Genomic DNA, 17,447 nt, shown 5'->3' on the forward strand with positions numbered 1-17,447 from the left:
GAGGAGGATGATCACTCCCCGCGTGACTCCTTCTTCTGTTTCCCATTTTAGAAAGTTAATACAAGGAGGGGAGGATTTCCGGCCCCCCGCTCCCGTCCCCTCTAGTCGCTTTCTACGACACGCGAGGAATACGTGGGAAGTATTCTTTCACCCCTATCCCCAGGGATAATATACATATATATATACATATACACACACACACACACACACACACATACGCACATACACACACACACACACACATACATATATATACATATGAAAAATGTAAGAAACAATTTAGAAAACAAACTTTTAGCTTGAAATGAATGAAAAAAAAATGAAATGAATGTCACATAATGGTTCAACCTCTGGCTATGGAAAAGGAAATGTACAATTTATTCACACAAACGTCAATAGCAGTTCTCATCAATTTCACCACTGTATCAATAAGCTTCATATATATATATATATATATATATATATATATATATATATATATATATATATATATATATATATATATATATATATATCTTTCATACTATTCGCCACTTCCCGCATTAGCAAGGTAGCGTTAAGAACAGAGGACTGGGCCTTTGAGGGAATATCCTCACCTGGCCCCCTTCTCTGTTCCTTCTTTTGGAAAATTAAAAAAAACGAGAGTGAAGGATTTCCAGCCACCCGCTCCCAAATATATATATATATATATATATATATATATATATATATATATATATATATATATATATGCCAAAAAATCCGCTATTTGCAGTATAAAAATGAAATCCGCGCGAGGTACAGAAACCCGCTAGATATTTCCACCAACACAACACCGGCGCCGCTACGGCTCAGGGCGAGGCCAGGACGCGACGTCGCTGCGCTTGAACATATACAGAAACTCGAGACTGAAACTATCATAACCCAGTATATCTATACTGACGGCTCTCGCGACTCTGCCACTGGGAGGGCAGGCAGTGCTGCCATTGTGATCCAGCCCTGTGGTAGTAGATTAGAGAAATATGTTAGAATAAACAACTGGGCAAACTACTGAAACAAACTGAATTGTTCGCCATACTTATCGCTCTTGAGCAGGTAGAAATCACTGCCACAGACTGTTTGATTACCTCTGATTCCTTATCTTCGCTACTTCCCCCTAACACCCTGTACGGGGACGTGAATACGTACAGTTATCTTGGACGGGGATGTGGTGGACGGGCATGAGGAAGCTGAAGAATATCGTCAGGCTGCTGACACAGGCTAGGAACCAGCAGACATGGGCGCGAGCGATGCCACGGGACGCTGTTTCCTGCAATGATAAGATATTGACCTGCAATTATAAGTTATTGACTGATGTACGGTGTGACAGGGTTATGACAGCTGATGGCAGACAGCCACCTGCCACCCACGGCATGGCAGGGTTATGACAGCCACTGGCAGACAGCTCCCTACCACCTACAGTATGCCAGGCTTAGCTTCCAGTACCCAGAGGTAAGGTCACCAAAGAAAGAGGCGCGAGTCAATAAATGATGCTAAAAAAACGTAAGAGCCTCGAGATGTACCGTGAAGATGTCGGCGGCACAGGTTCCAGCCAGCATCTGAAAGGCATAAGAGAGGAAGGAATGTGTTATCACGGGATAAGAAAGAAAGAACAAGGAAACTTTCAAAAGAATGTTATGTACAAGGAAGATAATCCAAGAGTTTATCCAGACATTCATGAGAGTAGATTGTCAGCTCAACAGCAGCTAAATCAGAAGTTTATGTTCTGGTATTCGAAGAGCTGAAAGACAAGTTCAGAAGCAGTATGTCACGATGGCAGACTCTAACCCTTTTACTAGAGTGTTGTAATGGGAAGGAGGTTCAGGAAGCACTGAAATATCTGGTAAAGATATACACGGACTACTGTAGAGCCTTGGCCCATACAAGGCTCTTGATCCTTATGAGTTTTTTTTATGCGGTGAAAAAGTGTGTAGATGTATCTTGACACGTGTCTAGAGGAATGGTAAAGTGCCAAGGGAATGGAAGAGGGCAAAACTCATACCTATCTTTAAGGAAGGAGACAAAGCTACACTAAACTACAGACCAATCCCTTTGTCCACCATGGTCTGTGTGAAATAGCCGGAAAAGATGGTCAGAAACCACATGGATGCCTTGCTTGCAAAGGAGGTGTCTACTTCAGGTGTGTAGATCAATTTGATGACGTGAGCTGTGAGCGGTTCTTCGATGTATCCAAAGACGGACCAGGCCAAGACCATAACATGATGGAATTAAGCAAGAAACTTTTTAGAGAGGATGTGAAGAAGTAATTATCTAAGGTCAATGGATGAATGAAATAACCCAAGAGAAGAAATGCTTAATGCCATACAAAAGTTTAGAAAGTTGTACGACAGTAGAGGAAGTTGAAGAGATGGGGCTCCACGAGTGTAGATCTCCCTCCCTCCCTCCCTCCCTGTGCAGTACAAATAAGTAATCACAAGTAATGGCAGACATCTGCCTATCAGCCACAGCACGCCATTGAAATGAAATACTACATGTTTCACAGAGTACACAGGCACCTAGAGTAATGTCGCATCGACCCAAGACCAGTGGATTAAAATTTGAACGTTATCCTCCACTACACCACGAGAGTCCACATAGTGTGAATGATGAACTGTTACGCTATGTGAAGTATTCGAGTGTCAAGGAAGAGGCAGACTTCCTCCCTCAGTGCTGTGGCCGGACTAACGTCTGTGGACGAGATACTCGAACACTCTCACTAGAAGTCTATATCTCTGTGTTGCATCTCGTCATTACTTTCTCTCGTTTCATTCAAGTGTAGTGAGACACTGGTGCTCTGCGAGGTGTACTGACGGACGCACTTCACTGCTCCACGCGTGATGCGAGACTCATTTCAAAGATTTTTCCGCCGAGTATCGTGTGATGTCATCGTATTTGCACAGGAACCATCACCAATCTGCTGTGTAACTGCGTAGTGAAGGGGTTTTTGATTGAAGCAAACAAATACAAAGACAGGAAAAAAATCCTCGGGGTGTAGATTGATATTTTGTAAACTAGAAGGAGATAAGAAGGAAACGTTTTCTATATATTGAATGTCATCCCAAAAGTCTCCGCTCTCATCCAGGCTTCTCTCTCTCACACATCCTCTCCTCTGTCCTTGTTCTCAGTCCCTTTACGGTGAATACTGACTTAATGCCTCGTGCTTGTGGCGCACTCTACACCTGGAGCCAGACCTCCAGCCTCGCTGGACCCTCGTGTGACCCACTCCATACCTGGAGCCAAACCTCCAGCTTGACTGGACCCTCGTGTGACCCACTCCACACCTGGAACCAGACCTCCAGCTTGACTGGACCCTCGTATGACCCACTCTACACCTGGAGCCAGACCTCCAGCCTCGCTGCACCCTCGTGTGACCCTCCACACACCTGAAGCCACACCTCCAGCCTCGCTGGACCCTCGTGTGACCCTCTACACACCTGAAGCCACACCTCAAGCCTCGCTGGACCCTCGTGTGACTCATTCCATACCTGGAGCCAGACCACCAGCCTCGCAGGACCCTTCCATATAAACTCACCTGGAAGATGAGGAAGATAGCGGCCGAGGCCGCGTACATGCCGGACAGGAGGGTGATGGCTGTGGAGCGGTGGAGGGGGAAGAGGTCTCCAAACTGCACGAGGCTCATCCTCAGCTGGTTGCCGCCCAGGGCCATCAGGATCATGGCAGGGAAGAGCCAGTGGGGCGACTCTGTTGGGGTAGCGGAAGGATTAGCCGGAGAGGTAAGATACTGAGGAGCGAGGAAGGAATCATCATGTTTACTAGGTGACAACCGTGACAGGCATGAATGAACCAGGTCAGCATTGGTGCTCACGATTATATGTTTATACACGCACAGTATATGTATATATATATATATATATATATATATATATATATATATATATATATATATATATATATATATATATATATATATATATATATATATTGGAAAGGATCACAGTTTTGCGCGTGATCAAGTATATTCCTTAGAGACCACGGGGAAAACGAAACACGATAAGTTCCCAAGTGCACTTTCGCGTAATTATCACATCATCAGGGGAGACACAAGAGAGAAATATAACGGTCAGTTAATATATCCATTATTACTCATCTCAGCATGACAGAGTTAAATTATCATCATTTCACTCTATATTCCTTTGGGCATTACGTATTCGCAGTCCAGGATATATTGATGATGAGCTTGAGAAGTTAAAGTACCCTAGATCTTTCATTGATAAATCCCTTAAGTTAGCAAATAAATCATTTTGTATAGAGTTGAGCCCAAACCTCCCATTGACACCAAGAATCTTTTAGTTCTCCCTTTTGATAATGATTGTACTTTACTTCCCATGTTGCTTAAATCCTTTGATGTAAGTGTTGCCATCAGCAACAATAATACTATAAAGGATATCTTAATCAGGAATTCGCCAGAAAATTCTCCTGGGTGCATCTGTAAAGTGCCATGTAGAAATTGTCATAAGTTTTATGTTGGGCAGACTGGTAAGGATTTTTTGTTAGACTTAAGTAATATGAATATAGTAAAAGAACGGGACGAGAATCAAACGCCTTGTTTAATCACATTAAAAACTATGATCATTGTATTGACTGGAGTAATGCCATCTCAGTTATGAACTCTAACTCTATTACCACGAGAAATATCATTGAATCTTCATTATTGAATACACAAAGAACTATAATCTTAATATTAGTGATGGTTTATACAAATTGGATAACTTTATTGTTGATAAAATTTGTAAAATAAGTTTATGATACGCTTGTTGTCTGTCTTGGACAATCGCATATTTACCAAATGGCATCCTAGTTACGTCTCTTCGTTGTATAACAACTGAATGTCATATTTCTCTATTGTGTCTCCCCCGATGATGTGATTATTACCCGAAAGTGCACTTGGAGACTTATCGTGTTTCATTTTTCACATGGACTCTTAGGAATATATATATATATATATATATATATATATATATATATATATATATATATATATATATATATATATATATATATATATATATATACTGGACACATGGAATAGATACCCGATAGGGTCGGGTAGGTGGGTTCGATTCCTCGACCTCCAGAGACAATGGTTGTGATCCACTCCATGTGTCCAGTACGGGATAAAGATAATATAAACATCGAGTAGTGCTGCCGGGTGCAACCCGCGTGGGTGCGAACTTTCTTCCTCACCGTCCCAGGTGAGGAGGTGTCTCGTGTTTGGTCGGGGATACAGAGGTCTTTTGGTACTTCGTGGTCCACTGGTAGCATACCGGCCAGCCAGCCAGCCGGCCAGCACGAGAGAACCGGGGCTCGAATCCCCAGCACCCAAAGTAAATCGTAATATATATATATATATATATATATATATATATATATGGCAGTGTACGTTAAGGTGTGCGTTAAGTTCATGCATGACAGCACGTATAACGCGCATGAATTGTTTATTCTTATCGTTCCGTTACCCTGGGTTGAGCGCTACGGGTCCAGCGCTGCCTGGTGGCGGACCATCCCTAAGGATACGCTCCCTGGCTCGCTCCCTCCCTCCACTTGTGACACGTACGTACAGAGGCTGTGGTCGACCTTACAACAGTCGTCCTGTAATTATCATTCAGTGTCGTGAGCTTACGGTTTGGGGGAGTTGACACTGGCCACAATGACACCGCACTCTCTCTCTTTTCATTCTTAATTTTCATATAGTGATGGTAACGGGCGGCGTCTGTCAGCCATCGCTCCTGTGATATTTCCAGCCAACAGTGTATAAAGGAGAAAATGGCATGGGGTCTGCCCTCACCCACATCATCATGCTTATGCAGTAGATTCCTTGGCCATTTACGTCCCTCCCTCGCTGACCACACACACACACACACACACACACACACACACAGTGACGGGGCATCATTTTTTGCTTGTCGTCAGCTCTGAACGGGATTAACGAGCTTGGGACGATGCGCGTGGGCACCACCGTTGGGAGAATATTACGTAAGGCGACGCGTGATGATGATGACGATGATGACTATGATAATGATTATTATTATTATTATTATTATTATTATTATTATTATTATGTACTACTTGTGTGTTATATGGAGTCTTACACTCGTGTTGCCCCGTTTCTTAACTGTCAGTATTTATGTACCGTAACCGTGGTATGCTTGCACACACGCCCATATCCCAGCCTAAGCCAAGTACCCATTTATCGACCAGTCCCGAGGGGAGGATGAACACCTGGGTTGTGTTTTAGGCCCCCTGCCACTCCGCAGGACGGCCCGTGCTAATGATCAGCAACGCTGACTACTACACCATGGAGCCCGGAATTATTTGACGAGGTAGTGATAGTGGTAGAGGTAGTAGTACTGTAGTGGTAGTGGTAGAGGTAGTGGTACTGGTAGAAGTAGTAGTCCTGTAGTGGTAGAGGTAGTGGTACTGGTAGAAGTAGTAGTACTGTAGTGGTAGAGGTAGTGGTACTGGTAGAAGTAGTAGTACTGTAGTGGTAGTGTAGAGGTAGTGGTACTGGTAGAAGTAGTAGTACTGTAGTGGTAGTGTTAGAGGTAGTGGTACTGGTAGAAGTAGTAGTACTGTAGTGGTAGTGTTAGAGGTAGTGGTACTGGTAAAGGTAGTAGTACTGTAGTGGTAATGTTAGAGGTAGTGGTACTGGTAAAGGTAGTAGTACTGTAGTGGTATGTAGAGGTAGTGGTACTGGTAGAAGGTAGTAGTACTGTAGTGGTATGTTAGAGGTAGTGGTACTGGTAAAGGTAGTAGTACTGTAGTGGTAGTGTTAGAGGTAGTGGTACTGGTAAAGGTAGTAGTACTGTAGTGGTAATGTTAGAGGTAGTGGTACTGGTAAAGGTAGTAGTACTGTAGTGGTAATGTTAGAGGTAGTGGTACTGGTAAAGGTAGTAGTACTGTAGTGGTAATGTTAGAGGTAGTGGTACTGGTAAAGGTAGTAGTACTGTAGTGGTAATGTTAGAGGTAGTGGTACTGGTAGAGGTAGTAGTACTGTAGTGGTAATGTTAGAGGTAGTGGTACTGGTAAAGGTAGTAGTACTGTAGTGGTAATGTTAGAGGTAGTGGTACTGGTAGAGGTAGTAGTACTGTAGTGGTAATGTTAGAGGTAGTGGTACTGGTAAAGGTAGTAGTACTGTAGTGGTAATGTTAAAGGTAGTGGTACTGGTAAAGGTAGTAGTACTGTAGTGGTAGTGTTAAAGGTAGCAGTGGTGGTAGAGGTAGTAGTAGTTATAGTGATAAAGGTAGCAATAGTGGTAGAGGTAGTAGTAGTTGTAGTGATAAAGATAGCGATAGTGGTAGAGGTAGTAGTAGTGGTAATGGTGGCAGTAAAGGTTGAGGTAGTGGTAGAGTTGGAGGTTGGTGGTAAAGGTAGTGTTAATGACAGTTGTAGAGGTAGAGTGGTGGAAGAGGTAGTTGTAGTGGTAGTGGTTGTGATAGTGGTAGAGATAATGGTAGTGGCAGTGGTGAGTGTGGTGAAAGCGGCCTGGGTGAGGTAATGTGAAGGTTGTATGAATTAAACTGTTTCTCAGAGCTGGATATTGACACATACATACACACACACACACACCCACACACACCGCCTCAGGGTCCTTTTCTCCGGCTCGACCCTGACTGTATGACCCCTATAGACAAAGGCGTGTGGTCAGGGAGGACGTCCACTTAGAACCACCACAGCGGCACGAAACCTACCCAGGGTTTGCTGTGTCCCGCTTCGTCTTGCATGATGAAACCCTCGGTGTAGAACTAAGAATTCTGTACCTTGTAGCTAAAGGTTCTATGAAAGTCATCCCGAATATCAGCATCTACAGTATATTCGACACGTTATATGCCTTCCATCTTGATATACTTTAGGCCTTTATATATATATATATATATATATTTCATAATCAACATAAGCACGTTCAGTGTAGGATATGATCTTGTATTTAGACGTACTTGTGGCTTCCTGTTTATGCATCTTAATGTTGAAGATGACCTGGTCTTCTTTAATGTTAGCTTCTTTATCATTAACGTGATTACCCACTTTATCATTAACGTGATTACCCACTTTATATCATTAACGTGATTACCCACTTTATATCATTAACGTGATTACCCACTTTATATCATTAACGTGATTACCCACTTTATCATTAACGTGATTACCCACTTTATCATTAACGTGATTACCCACTTTTTTCCTAATGGGACACAGACCCTTTCTTGGGCCTGAGACCACCTGCTCCCGCCGGTCACATGTCGAAGCATTGTGTCCCCTTCATAAGCTCCACGCTTGCCTCCTCCTCCTCCTCCTCCTCCTCTTCTGTCATGTTGCGACCCTAGTAGTCGCTGGATGGGCATGAAATGACCTTCCGTAGATAGTTTCCTCAAAGTTTCGGTTCAGCTGACCCAGTGGTCTCTGAGACTGAAATATAAAATGTGTACAGCAATGGACAACAGGTGACAGGCGCTGCTATGGCAGTAGCTCACCAGGGCGAGCTGATAAGATAATTTAAAGGAACGTAATCTTACGATAGATAATAGGACAAGATTGACCTTGAGTCCCTAGAGGTTCTTCGAGAATCATGATTCAGAAGCCATGATAAAAGACTTGGTGATGTGGACATACAGGCTACTGAACTCACTCCTGTGTAGACACATGCGAAGAAGACAAGCCTACAAATATAATGTGTTCTGACTGGCTGAATGAGTGTGACGTCCATGTCAGTCAATGTGCTGGATCATGACAGATGTTCAAACCCCAGGTGCTCAGTGTCTCCAGATGCCTGGCTCAGCTCGATCTTCGACCCTGAGCTGCAGATTATTCGAGTTAGCTGAGCAGGACTGACCAAAGAAGATCTGCACGGCAGTAACCAGGACGAGATTTTGCCAGAATGAACAGGACTCTGGCGGTCAGCGCCCTAGGAGTAAGAAGTGTCCAGGTTTAGTTTTAGTTTACCCCTCTCGAACTTGGCTACTGCTGACGGAATGAGCGAAATTATCAACCTCACCGATACAGATGAAGGATCTTCCACGAAAGCCGTGTATGGACGCGAGTCGGAGCGATTCGACTCCTGGTCCGATACAGTGAGAGAACAGTGACGTGGATGACTCGGACCTCCTCCGCTGCTGACGTAAATATGGACGAGGAAATTTCCCTTCCACGTCTGAGATGATCAGCCGAGTGGAACGCGTCAGGGACGCTGATGCGCGTACGCGATTCTCTTTTATCCCACGACTTGGGGATTATGGTGGGACGGATGATCTGATCAGAACCAAAATCGTAGATCATATATCACAAGTTGTAGACGGCACGGTTAGGTGTAAGACGTGGATGTGGGCGTAACGTTATGATGTGTGGCGTGGGAGGCCTCTATAAACCTGGGCTTGAGGAGGTCTGACGCAGTCACGATGGTTGATAGGAAGCCTCAGCTATGTACCAGGAGCTCATCATAGTCAGCGACCAAAGCTCTTGACGTCCATTTGTGTTGGGGACAATCAGACGTGATGGAATGGGAAAAAATTCTGTATACCAACGCACGGGATAATCGAATGGAAACAGATGAATGCTAAAAAGCAGACTGGTGTCTCATCTCACACCTTCACATCTTCTAACAGTGATGAGAAATAAAAGATTCGACAATTTATTTTTAAAAGTTGTGAGTTTGTCGAATTTTGTTCAATATTTTGGTATTTGTTGAATGTTGGAGAACCATGGACCGCCTCGAGAGACAGTAACCATCACCGTTTGGCCTCACTCAACTACATCCTGTTATTAACTTTCAGAATCTCCCGTGTTCGTCCTCGATCTTGTGTTCGTCCTCGATCTTGTGTTCGTCCTCGATCCTGTGTTTGTCCTCGATCTTGTGTTTGTCCTCGATCTTGTGTTCATCGTCGAATCTTGTGTTCGTCCTCGATCTTGTGTTCGTCCTCGATCTTGTGTTCGTCCTCGATCTTGTGTTCGTCCTCGATCCTGTGTTTGTCGTCGATCCTGTGTTTGTCCTCGATCTTGTGTTTGTCCTCGATCTTGTGTTCGTCGTCGATCTTGTGTTCGTCCTCGATCTTGATGAATTTTTCATAGTGACTGACATGGCACGGGCAAGACACGCCCCAGGTAAGGGCCAGCTCTGGGTTAAGGGAAGGAGGATGAAAAGGGGACATGAGTGTAGACATTAACCAGGACCCGCTGGCGTCCGTAGATGTGGTAAAGACGGTTTCACTTACGACTGTTCAACCCTCCCGCGACAGTAGGGTAGTGCAGGAAGAGACGTTGCTAAGACGACAGTAGCAAGCAAGCGTCTTAGCTACGTCTCATCCTTGCATATCAACGCACTGTTCTACTGTCTCATTCTTGTATCTCCCCTGACGATGTGATTACTACACGAAAGGGCACTTGGGAACTTCGTTAGGTTTCATTTTCCTCGTGGTTATCAGCATATATATATATATATATATATATATATATATATATATATATATATATATATATATATATATATATATATAGTGAGAAGACAAGTTAAGGAAAGACACGCATTACGACTTCAGAGAAACAGGAATTTTTTTTTTTTTTTTTTTTTGAAAGAAGGGTGAATATCGTACCTTTCGTTGCCATTCCCAGGAAGAGGAAGCTTATCGTCAGCATCGTCCTGCAAAATGATAATGAATTATTATCATTTCCTTATACTATCCCCCCCCCCCCCCCCCCCACACACACACACACACACACACACACACACCTCTGGGTTAAGAGACTGGGCAAGACGAGTGTATAACTCTCTCCTTAATACACAAATAGCAATCACACACACACGCTTCACAGAGGTCAAGAATATTAATAGATATCGGGAAAATGTCAGACTTGAAGGTAATGTATACAAGCAGATGGCCTGGCTGTCAACTCAAGTTCAAGGATCGCATTAGGGAAAACAAACCTGTTATTGTTGAGGTTGTTTGAGACAAGACTTACTATATAGATGAGATCTCATCCCTTCTGTCCAGGGGGATGGAGGATGCCAAGAGAGAAAGGGAGGAAGAACATAGGCCCTCAGTGATAGACTCCATAAAGTTTCGGAAAATTTTGAAAGATGGCCTCTTGACACAGAACATAATGGGGAGAGTAATCAAGATGAGCTAGAGCAAAGGTTCACAGGCAAGTATTGAGGAACACTCGGTGAAGCAGTGCAGCACAACACTTCTCAAAAATAGTAAAGTCCTCATGCTATGAATCTTTGTTTTAATGGGACCGAGGGAATTTGGGTTATCAAGGAGACGCAAGTAGACGCAAGTTCACAGAGTGTATACAGGAGAATTTCCTGAGATGAACGTATGACTGTGCGTGCCAGGATCAGGGGGGAGTGATGCACCACCATTACCATATCTTATCCTCACTCATAACAACACTTAAGTTGAAAAGTATCATGCGTGACACACCAGCTGGATGACATGAGCATGTAATGCTCGAGTTATTACTTGGTGGTTGAGGATATAAAGATGAAACCACTCTCACGCAGGAGAGATGATGATCGTGGAGTCTGTACAGAACTGACAGTTTTTATGGGAACATAGACTTAGAAATAGACTTGAGTAGATATAGTACGATTGTGGAGAGTTCTCTGGAAATCTCATTGAAGTAGGAACATGAGCACCTGTAGCTTCAGATACAGAGGTGAGGTAAAGAAAAAGATGGAGAAATGGTTCCGTTGAAGATGTCAAAAACGTCAGAGCTTAAGAGATGTTCTGTAGAGGAAAGACGACACTCCGGCCAGTCCGCGTTTAAAAGGTATAAGAGGAACGGATATTTTCGAGAAGAAAAAGAATTGTGGACAGTTCAGGAGGTAATCCGAAACACCTCCTCATATTAATCAAGAGCAGATGATCACTTCAAGAACAGCTAATCAGGCTAAAGGCAGTCAAGTGGGAAGAGTTGTAGAGGATGATGTAGATGTATATGTTGAGCTGAATGACTAGTTCAAAAATGTGTTCGTAGTGGAGGACCACAATCACCACACCAGTGAGGTGGAATGTAGAGGTCTGGGATACATTTGAAATGTCTGGAAATGGAATAAAATGAATCCTAAAGACTCTTGACCTATATGCGGCATAGGGTCATTATGAATTTTTATTTTCCGTATGTGCTGAAGATGTGCGCAGAATCGCTCGACAAACCGCTTAAAACGTTGTTCAAAATGACACCGAAGGGACGTGGGGTAGCGAGGGACGGAGGGAGTGGGAGGCCAAGCGTTATCACACCTGTCCATAAGAAAGACGACGGGGAAGCTGCGCTGCTCTACAGACATCTCTGACGAGTGACGCCGTCTGTTCAACACCGGAGAGAGAATCAGAAAGGCGAGAGGAAAACTCCTTGCAAAGATGTAATGACCTAAAGGAGAGATGACGCGGGTAAAGGGGAAGGATTATCGTGTGGGGTAGCTAAAGAAACACAAAGAACTAATAAAGAAAGTCTAGAGGAAGGCACCAAAGATTGAACAGGGTTACAGACAGTGTTCGTTTGTATTCCATGTAATGTTATGTTACGTTATGAATAGTTACAGTAATTACAGTAGTTGGCATTCCACATAGCCTACCGAAAACTGATTCAGCAGTTCACTTGCATAGCTGTGCGCTTATCTATATATTGTTTGTGGTAGGTATAGGTAGGTATAGGACTGGTCTTGTATCTGCTTGCACGACCTCTAATTGGAACGAGTCGATTGGTGGCGAACGGCGGTCTGTGGTGGAGGGGCGTCGGGGGAAGGGGGTCTCTGTGACGTGTGTGTGTGTGTGTGTGTGTGTGTGTGTATGTATGTATGTGTGTGTGTGTCTGTCTGTCTGTCTGTCTGTCAGCGGTGTATTGCCAAACCCCCATGTAAGCTGCCGATGTTGGTCGGAGATGTGGAACAGGTTCAGCGAGATGAGGGCGAGGTACTTGGAAAGGGAGGAAGAGGCTAAGTAGGAGGGGGGTCGGTTTACCTTCACCCTTGGTGATTAAACCAGTTCGGTTGCGCCACAGTTCTCGCAGGGGAGGGGGGGGGGGGTTGTCGAGTAGAGGTGGGGAGGAACACACGAACACACACACACACACACACACACACACACACACACACACACGTTGCTATACTCCAAGGGATGTGAAGCTGTCTTGATTGTGTTGTTTGCGGCAAAATCAATGACTTAAACGCCAAAGGTGTACCACAGGGGAAGGATGCTTTGATCAGCATTTCGGATCTTCAAAGGTGATTTGCCACTGGAGTGAGAGGACACTGCACAGATCAAGGTATTAGGAATGTTGAATGATCTTGGCGACACATATTGATGAGGTAGGTATAGGTAACTGATGGCTGAATGAAGAAACAGATGGCTAGGATAGAAATAAGAGTGTCATTGCTGGAGCAGAAAACAGATGACTAGGAAGGAAAGAAAAAAAATATTATGACAGGAAACTGATGGCTGCAAAAAGTTACAAGAATGACCGTGCGAATGTGACTACGGAGTGTGAGACGTTCTTTTGGTGGTAGCCCATACCAAGGACATCACGTCTGAGAGGCCATGAAGGAGGCTCTCACCATCTCTCGCTCTGAGTCTAGACGGCCTTCAAGAAGGCGCTGAAGATCTTATTTATGACATACGTCAAAGGCTCGGGCTGCCGAGTTGAGGTGCCGCACACTTGACTACCGGGTGAAGGTCCAACAACAGATGACTGAGGAGAGGAAGGACATCCTCCACCTGCCTGCATTTGAAGACAGGCGATCAGCTTCTTAAAGACGATGTTATCACCCTTGGCTATGATTGGCCCGGTCTTTGACCTGCCCTTCAAACGCCCGGCCAGAGGCTACGTCATGTTACCAAACGGGCGTGCTCAAGGATCCAAGAGATAAAGGGTGAGCCAGATAATCACTGTTATATCAGTGAGGAACAAACGAGGGGGTTGTTTTAGATCAGTCCTCCAGTATAAGGAAAGAATGAGACTAGGAACGCCAACATTCTCGGGTGATGGCACTGTCTCCCATTATTATGTACTCTATACATACAGAGATACACCACCAACCTCATCTTCTCTAGACCGATATATCAATTCATTTCATCTTCAAGAACAGCATCTTCACTCAAACCAGAATTTGGATGATGCTGATAGCGGGATCAAAAACAGTTTCCCTCCTACGACGTGGATTATATGGACATGGCAATAAACAGGGAACATTTTTAGCACGAATTTTATAGAATAGGAGGTTGAAAAAATGGTACAGGAATGAGAGGGAAAAGAAATATTGCCTCCAGTGTACAAGATGTGTATAAGTCGTTGATAATGCTCACAATGGGTACACGTGTATATGTGTTATTGTATGGGAAGGTATGTTCAAGTTCACATAATACCCCAGACCTCACATATCGCCAAAAAAAAGTAATACCAGATGCAAGTCCTCGACGGCACTAGGTGGCGGAGGAGTCGCAGGAGGGAGGGAGGTTCGAACCAGCAACTTACCCTGCACATACTCTGGTGACGCGGAGACCAGCGTGATGCAGAAGGTACCCGATCAAGACTCCGGGTACACTGTAGCATCCAACAGTCAACGTGAAGATGAGGGCGAACCGCTCGTCCTGGGGGCTACATTGCTCAACACCCACCTGCAGGAGGAGCAACATGACGGTCAGCGTTACACTAACGTACTGCTTGTGTGGTGGAACTTGTGGGTTAGTGGAGTCTATGAAGGAGGAAAACAGTATTTCAAGGTAGTCTTAGATGTATTGTGAGGAGGTTTCAGTTTAGGGATATTGGAAGCTGAGCAGGCTAGGAGACGATAGGAAACCTCAGGAAGTAAAGAGTCAAGAGGAGTTAGAGGTGGTATGGAAACTAAAGAAGTTAAAGATACTGCGGAAGGAATTGATATTTTAGTGACAACGTAGGAGGCAATGAGGCAGGTAATTACAACATTACATTGTCAAACAAAAGTTGAAAAACTCGAGTCGGGAAAGAAGTACTGGATCCGTCTGACAACAAGTAGAAAGCACAAAATAAATATTAGCAAATCCATTTCTCATCATAATGTATCAAGCAGAACGTGTGCTGATACAGTAAGATCAACATATTTTTTCAGTGATAGAAAAATGCTGGCCTATTGTGGCTGTTGGCTCTTTAGCCTACTCAGTAATGCTGATCAGTTGGACTGTAAAATGTGTAGCCAGACATGCTGGAAGGACATTTTGTCTTTATCTGTGAGGAATTTTAAGCATATTAGAGACAGGTCCAGTAGACACACCCTGCTAGAGATGGCATAACTTATGATCATCAATAAGACAACCTAAATTTTGATGACGTATCCGTTTTCTGCGTCTGCTGCATGAGGCTACAGTATCAAACCTGAAATATAGGATTTCAAAATTTGCATACGATGCAAAAGTAGGTGACAGAACTATGAGTAAAGATGACTGCAAAGTAATTCAGAGATCTGAACGGACTAGCAGAGTGAGTGATCAGAAGATTGACAAAAGAAATACAACTGACAAAGGTAAAGTTAGTGGATCTCGAGACGAAAATACTGATAATTACTATAAGATGCTTAGAAATCCGCTGTCCAGAGTGGATTACGAAAAGGACCATGAACGCATTCTCAGCACTAGTCTGGAGAACACTAAAGTAAACTACATGCCAAGTTTTATAGGTTGGAGCATCAGCCACAAAATGCCCCCCCCCAAAAAAAAGAAAAAAAAACACTCCTCAGTGCGTAAGGTCACAGTTTGCGACCTACCAAAAAGGGAGGAGCAGTGATTTGAACACGTACAAAGAAGAGCTACAAAACTCAGTCCATCTCTGGAGAAACCAATCATATGACTGCCTTGAGGATTGATACAAGTTCTCAGAATTCTGAATGACTTGAAGCAGTGTTAGTCATGAAGGCCTTTTGGGAACAGAAAGCAATAATACAGTTATTGAGACAACTGTAATGGAACTAAAGCTAATGAGATGATATACATACGTAGGAAAAAAATCCAGGAAAAAAAAAGAAGTGGAAGAATACGTTCTCAAGAGCTTACATTGTCAAGACGACACTTAAATAGAACTCGAATATGATATACTAGCAGCCACTGGGCGGGGCCAGACACGTGAGGCAAGAGGCAGGTGAAGGGATTAAGGCACAGGTCACCCTCGACGACCTCAACTCTCGTTACAAAAAACAGGTTAATGATGTTGTGATGTATTCTTGTCTTCTAATATAACAGACAGACGATACTTTGGCGCTCTTGGACTGTGATATTCTTAGGGATGGAAGTAAGCTAGAATTTAGCATATATCGTGAATCCACAAATGTCTCTTCATATGCTAACTCCGACTCCGCCCGTTACAGTGTAGTAAAGCGGTTTGTTTTTCTTCAGTATGTCGTAGAGTAGCTCACTCAGGAGCCAGTGTGTCGCAATAAGTAGTTCACTAAATAGCTCACTCAATAGCCAGTGTGTCACAATAAGTAGCTCACTAAATAGCTCACTCAATAGCCAGTGTGTCACAATAAGTAGCTCACTAAATAGCTCACTTAATAGCCAGTGTGTCACAATAAGTAGCTCACTAAATAGCTCATTCAGGAACCAGTGTATCAATAAATAGCTTACTCAATAACCAGTGTATTGCAATAAGTGGCTCCTTAAATAGCTCACTCAGTAGTCAGTGTGTCACTATAAATAGCTCAATGAATAACCCACTCAATAACCAGAGTGCCAAAATAAGTAGCTCACTCAATAGCCAGTGTTCCACAATAAGTAGCTCTCTCATTAGCCAGTGTGCCGCACACAGACAGGCTATGCCACAGTAAGACGAGTGTCCGTTGCACAGGTGTCACTGGTGTACCTCAGAACCAACGCCACTTCCAAAGCGGATCGGTCAGGTCGCGGGTAGTGCCAGGCAGGCAGCCTCCTCCGAGACAGTCACACTTCAGGTGTGTAGATGATCTTCCTCTCCCACTCGTCTGCAGGTGAGGTGACAGCCCCTGACTAGAGGGCACGCATAGATGCTTAACACTTGACATACTAGACAGAGCACCACTTTCATCAACATAGGAGGGGCAGGACGGAGGTTAACTTGACCTTGGGGCCATGCGCAATTAATGCTGCGACATGGGTGAGGCCTGGTTGAATAGTACATTACGACATCAGTACCAACACCTTGCGGCAACAACTCCACTACTTGAAGGAGACGAGGATACGAGATAAGATTCACCTGAGTTTACGTATTCCCTGCGTGTCGTGGAAGGCGAATAGGGAAGGGAGCGGGGGGCTGGAAATCCTCCCCTCTCATTTTTTTTTTCTAATTTTCCAAAAGAAGAAACAGAGAAGGGGGTCATGTGAGGATATTCCCTCAAAGACCCAGTCCTCTGTTCTTAACGCTACCTCGCTAATGCGGGAAATGGCGAATAGTATGAAAAAAAAGAATATATATATATA

At 44.0% G+C, this 17,447-nt stretch overlaps 1 protein-coding gene across 3 annotated transcripts in view; it reads right to left on the reverse strand.

The window, feature by feature from the left end:
• LOC139762430 (equilibrative nucleobase transporter 1-like) overlaps nt 1–17,447 on the reverse strand; it is a 59,696-nt gene that overhangs the window by 10,565 nt on the left and 31,684 nt on the right. For all 3 annotated transcript variants that reach the window (XM_071687440.1, XM_071687529.1, XM_071687350.1), the window contains 4 exons: nt 14,500–14,642; nt 10,620–10,666; nt 3,551–3,720; nt 1,168–1,288 (listed from right to left, as the gene is read on the reverse strand). In XM_071687440.1, coding sequence (XP_071543541.1) covers nt 1,168–1,288; nt 3,551–3,720; nt 10,620–10,666; nt 14,500–14,642 — 481 coding nt within the window. The remainder of the gene's footprint in view (nt 1–1,167; nt 1,289–3,550; nt 3,721–10,619; nt 10,667–14,499; nt 14,643–17,447) is intronic.

This window comes from Panulirus ornatus, chromosome 1, assembly GCF_036320965.1.
Source record: "Panulirus ornatus isolate Po-2019 chromosome 1, ASM3632096v1, whole genome shotgun sequence".
Lineage (NCBI taxonomy): Eukaryota > Metazoa > Arthropoda > Malacostraca > Decapoda > Palinuridae > Panulirus > Panulirus ornatus.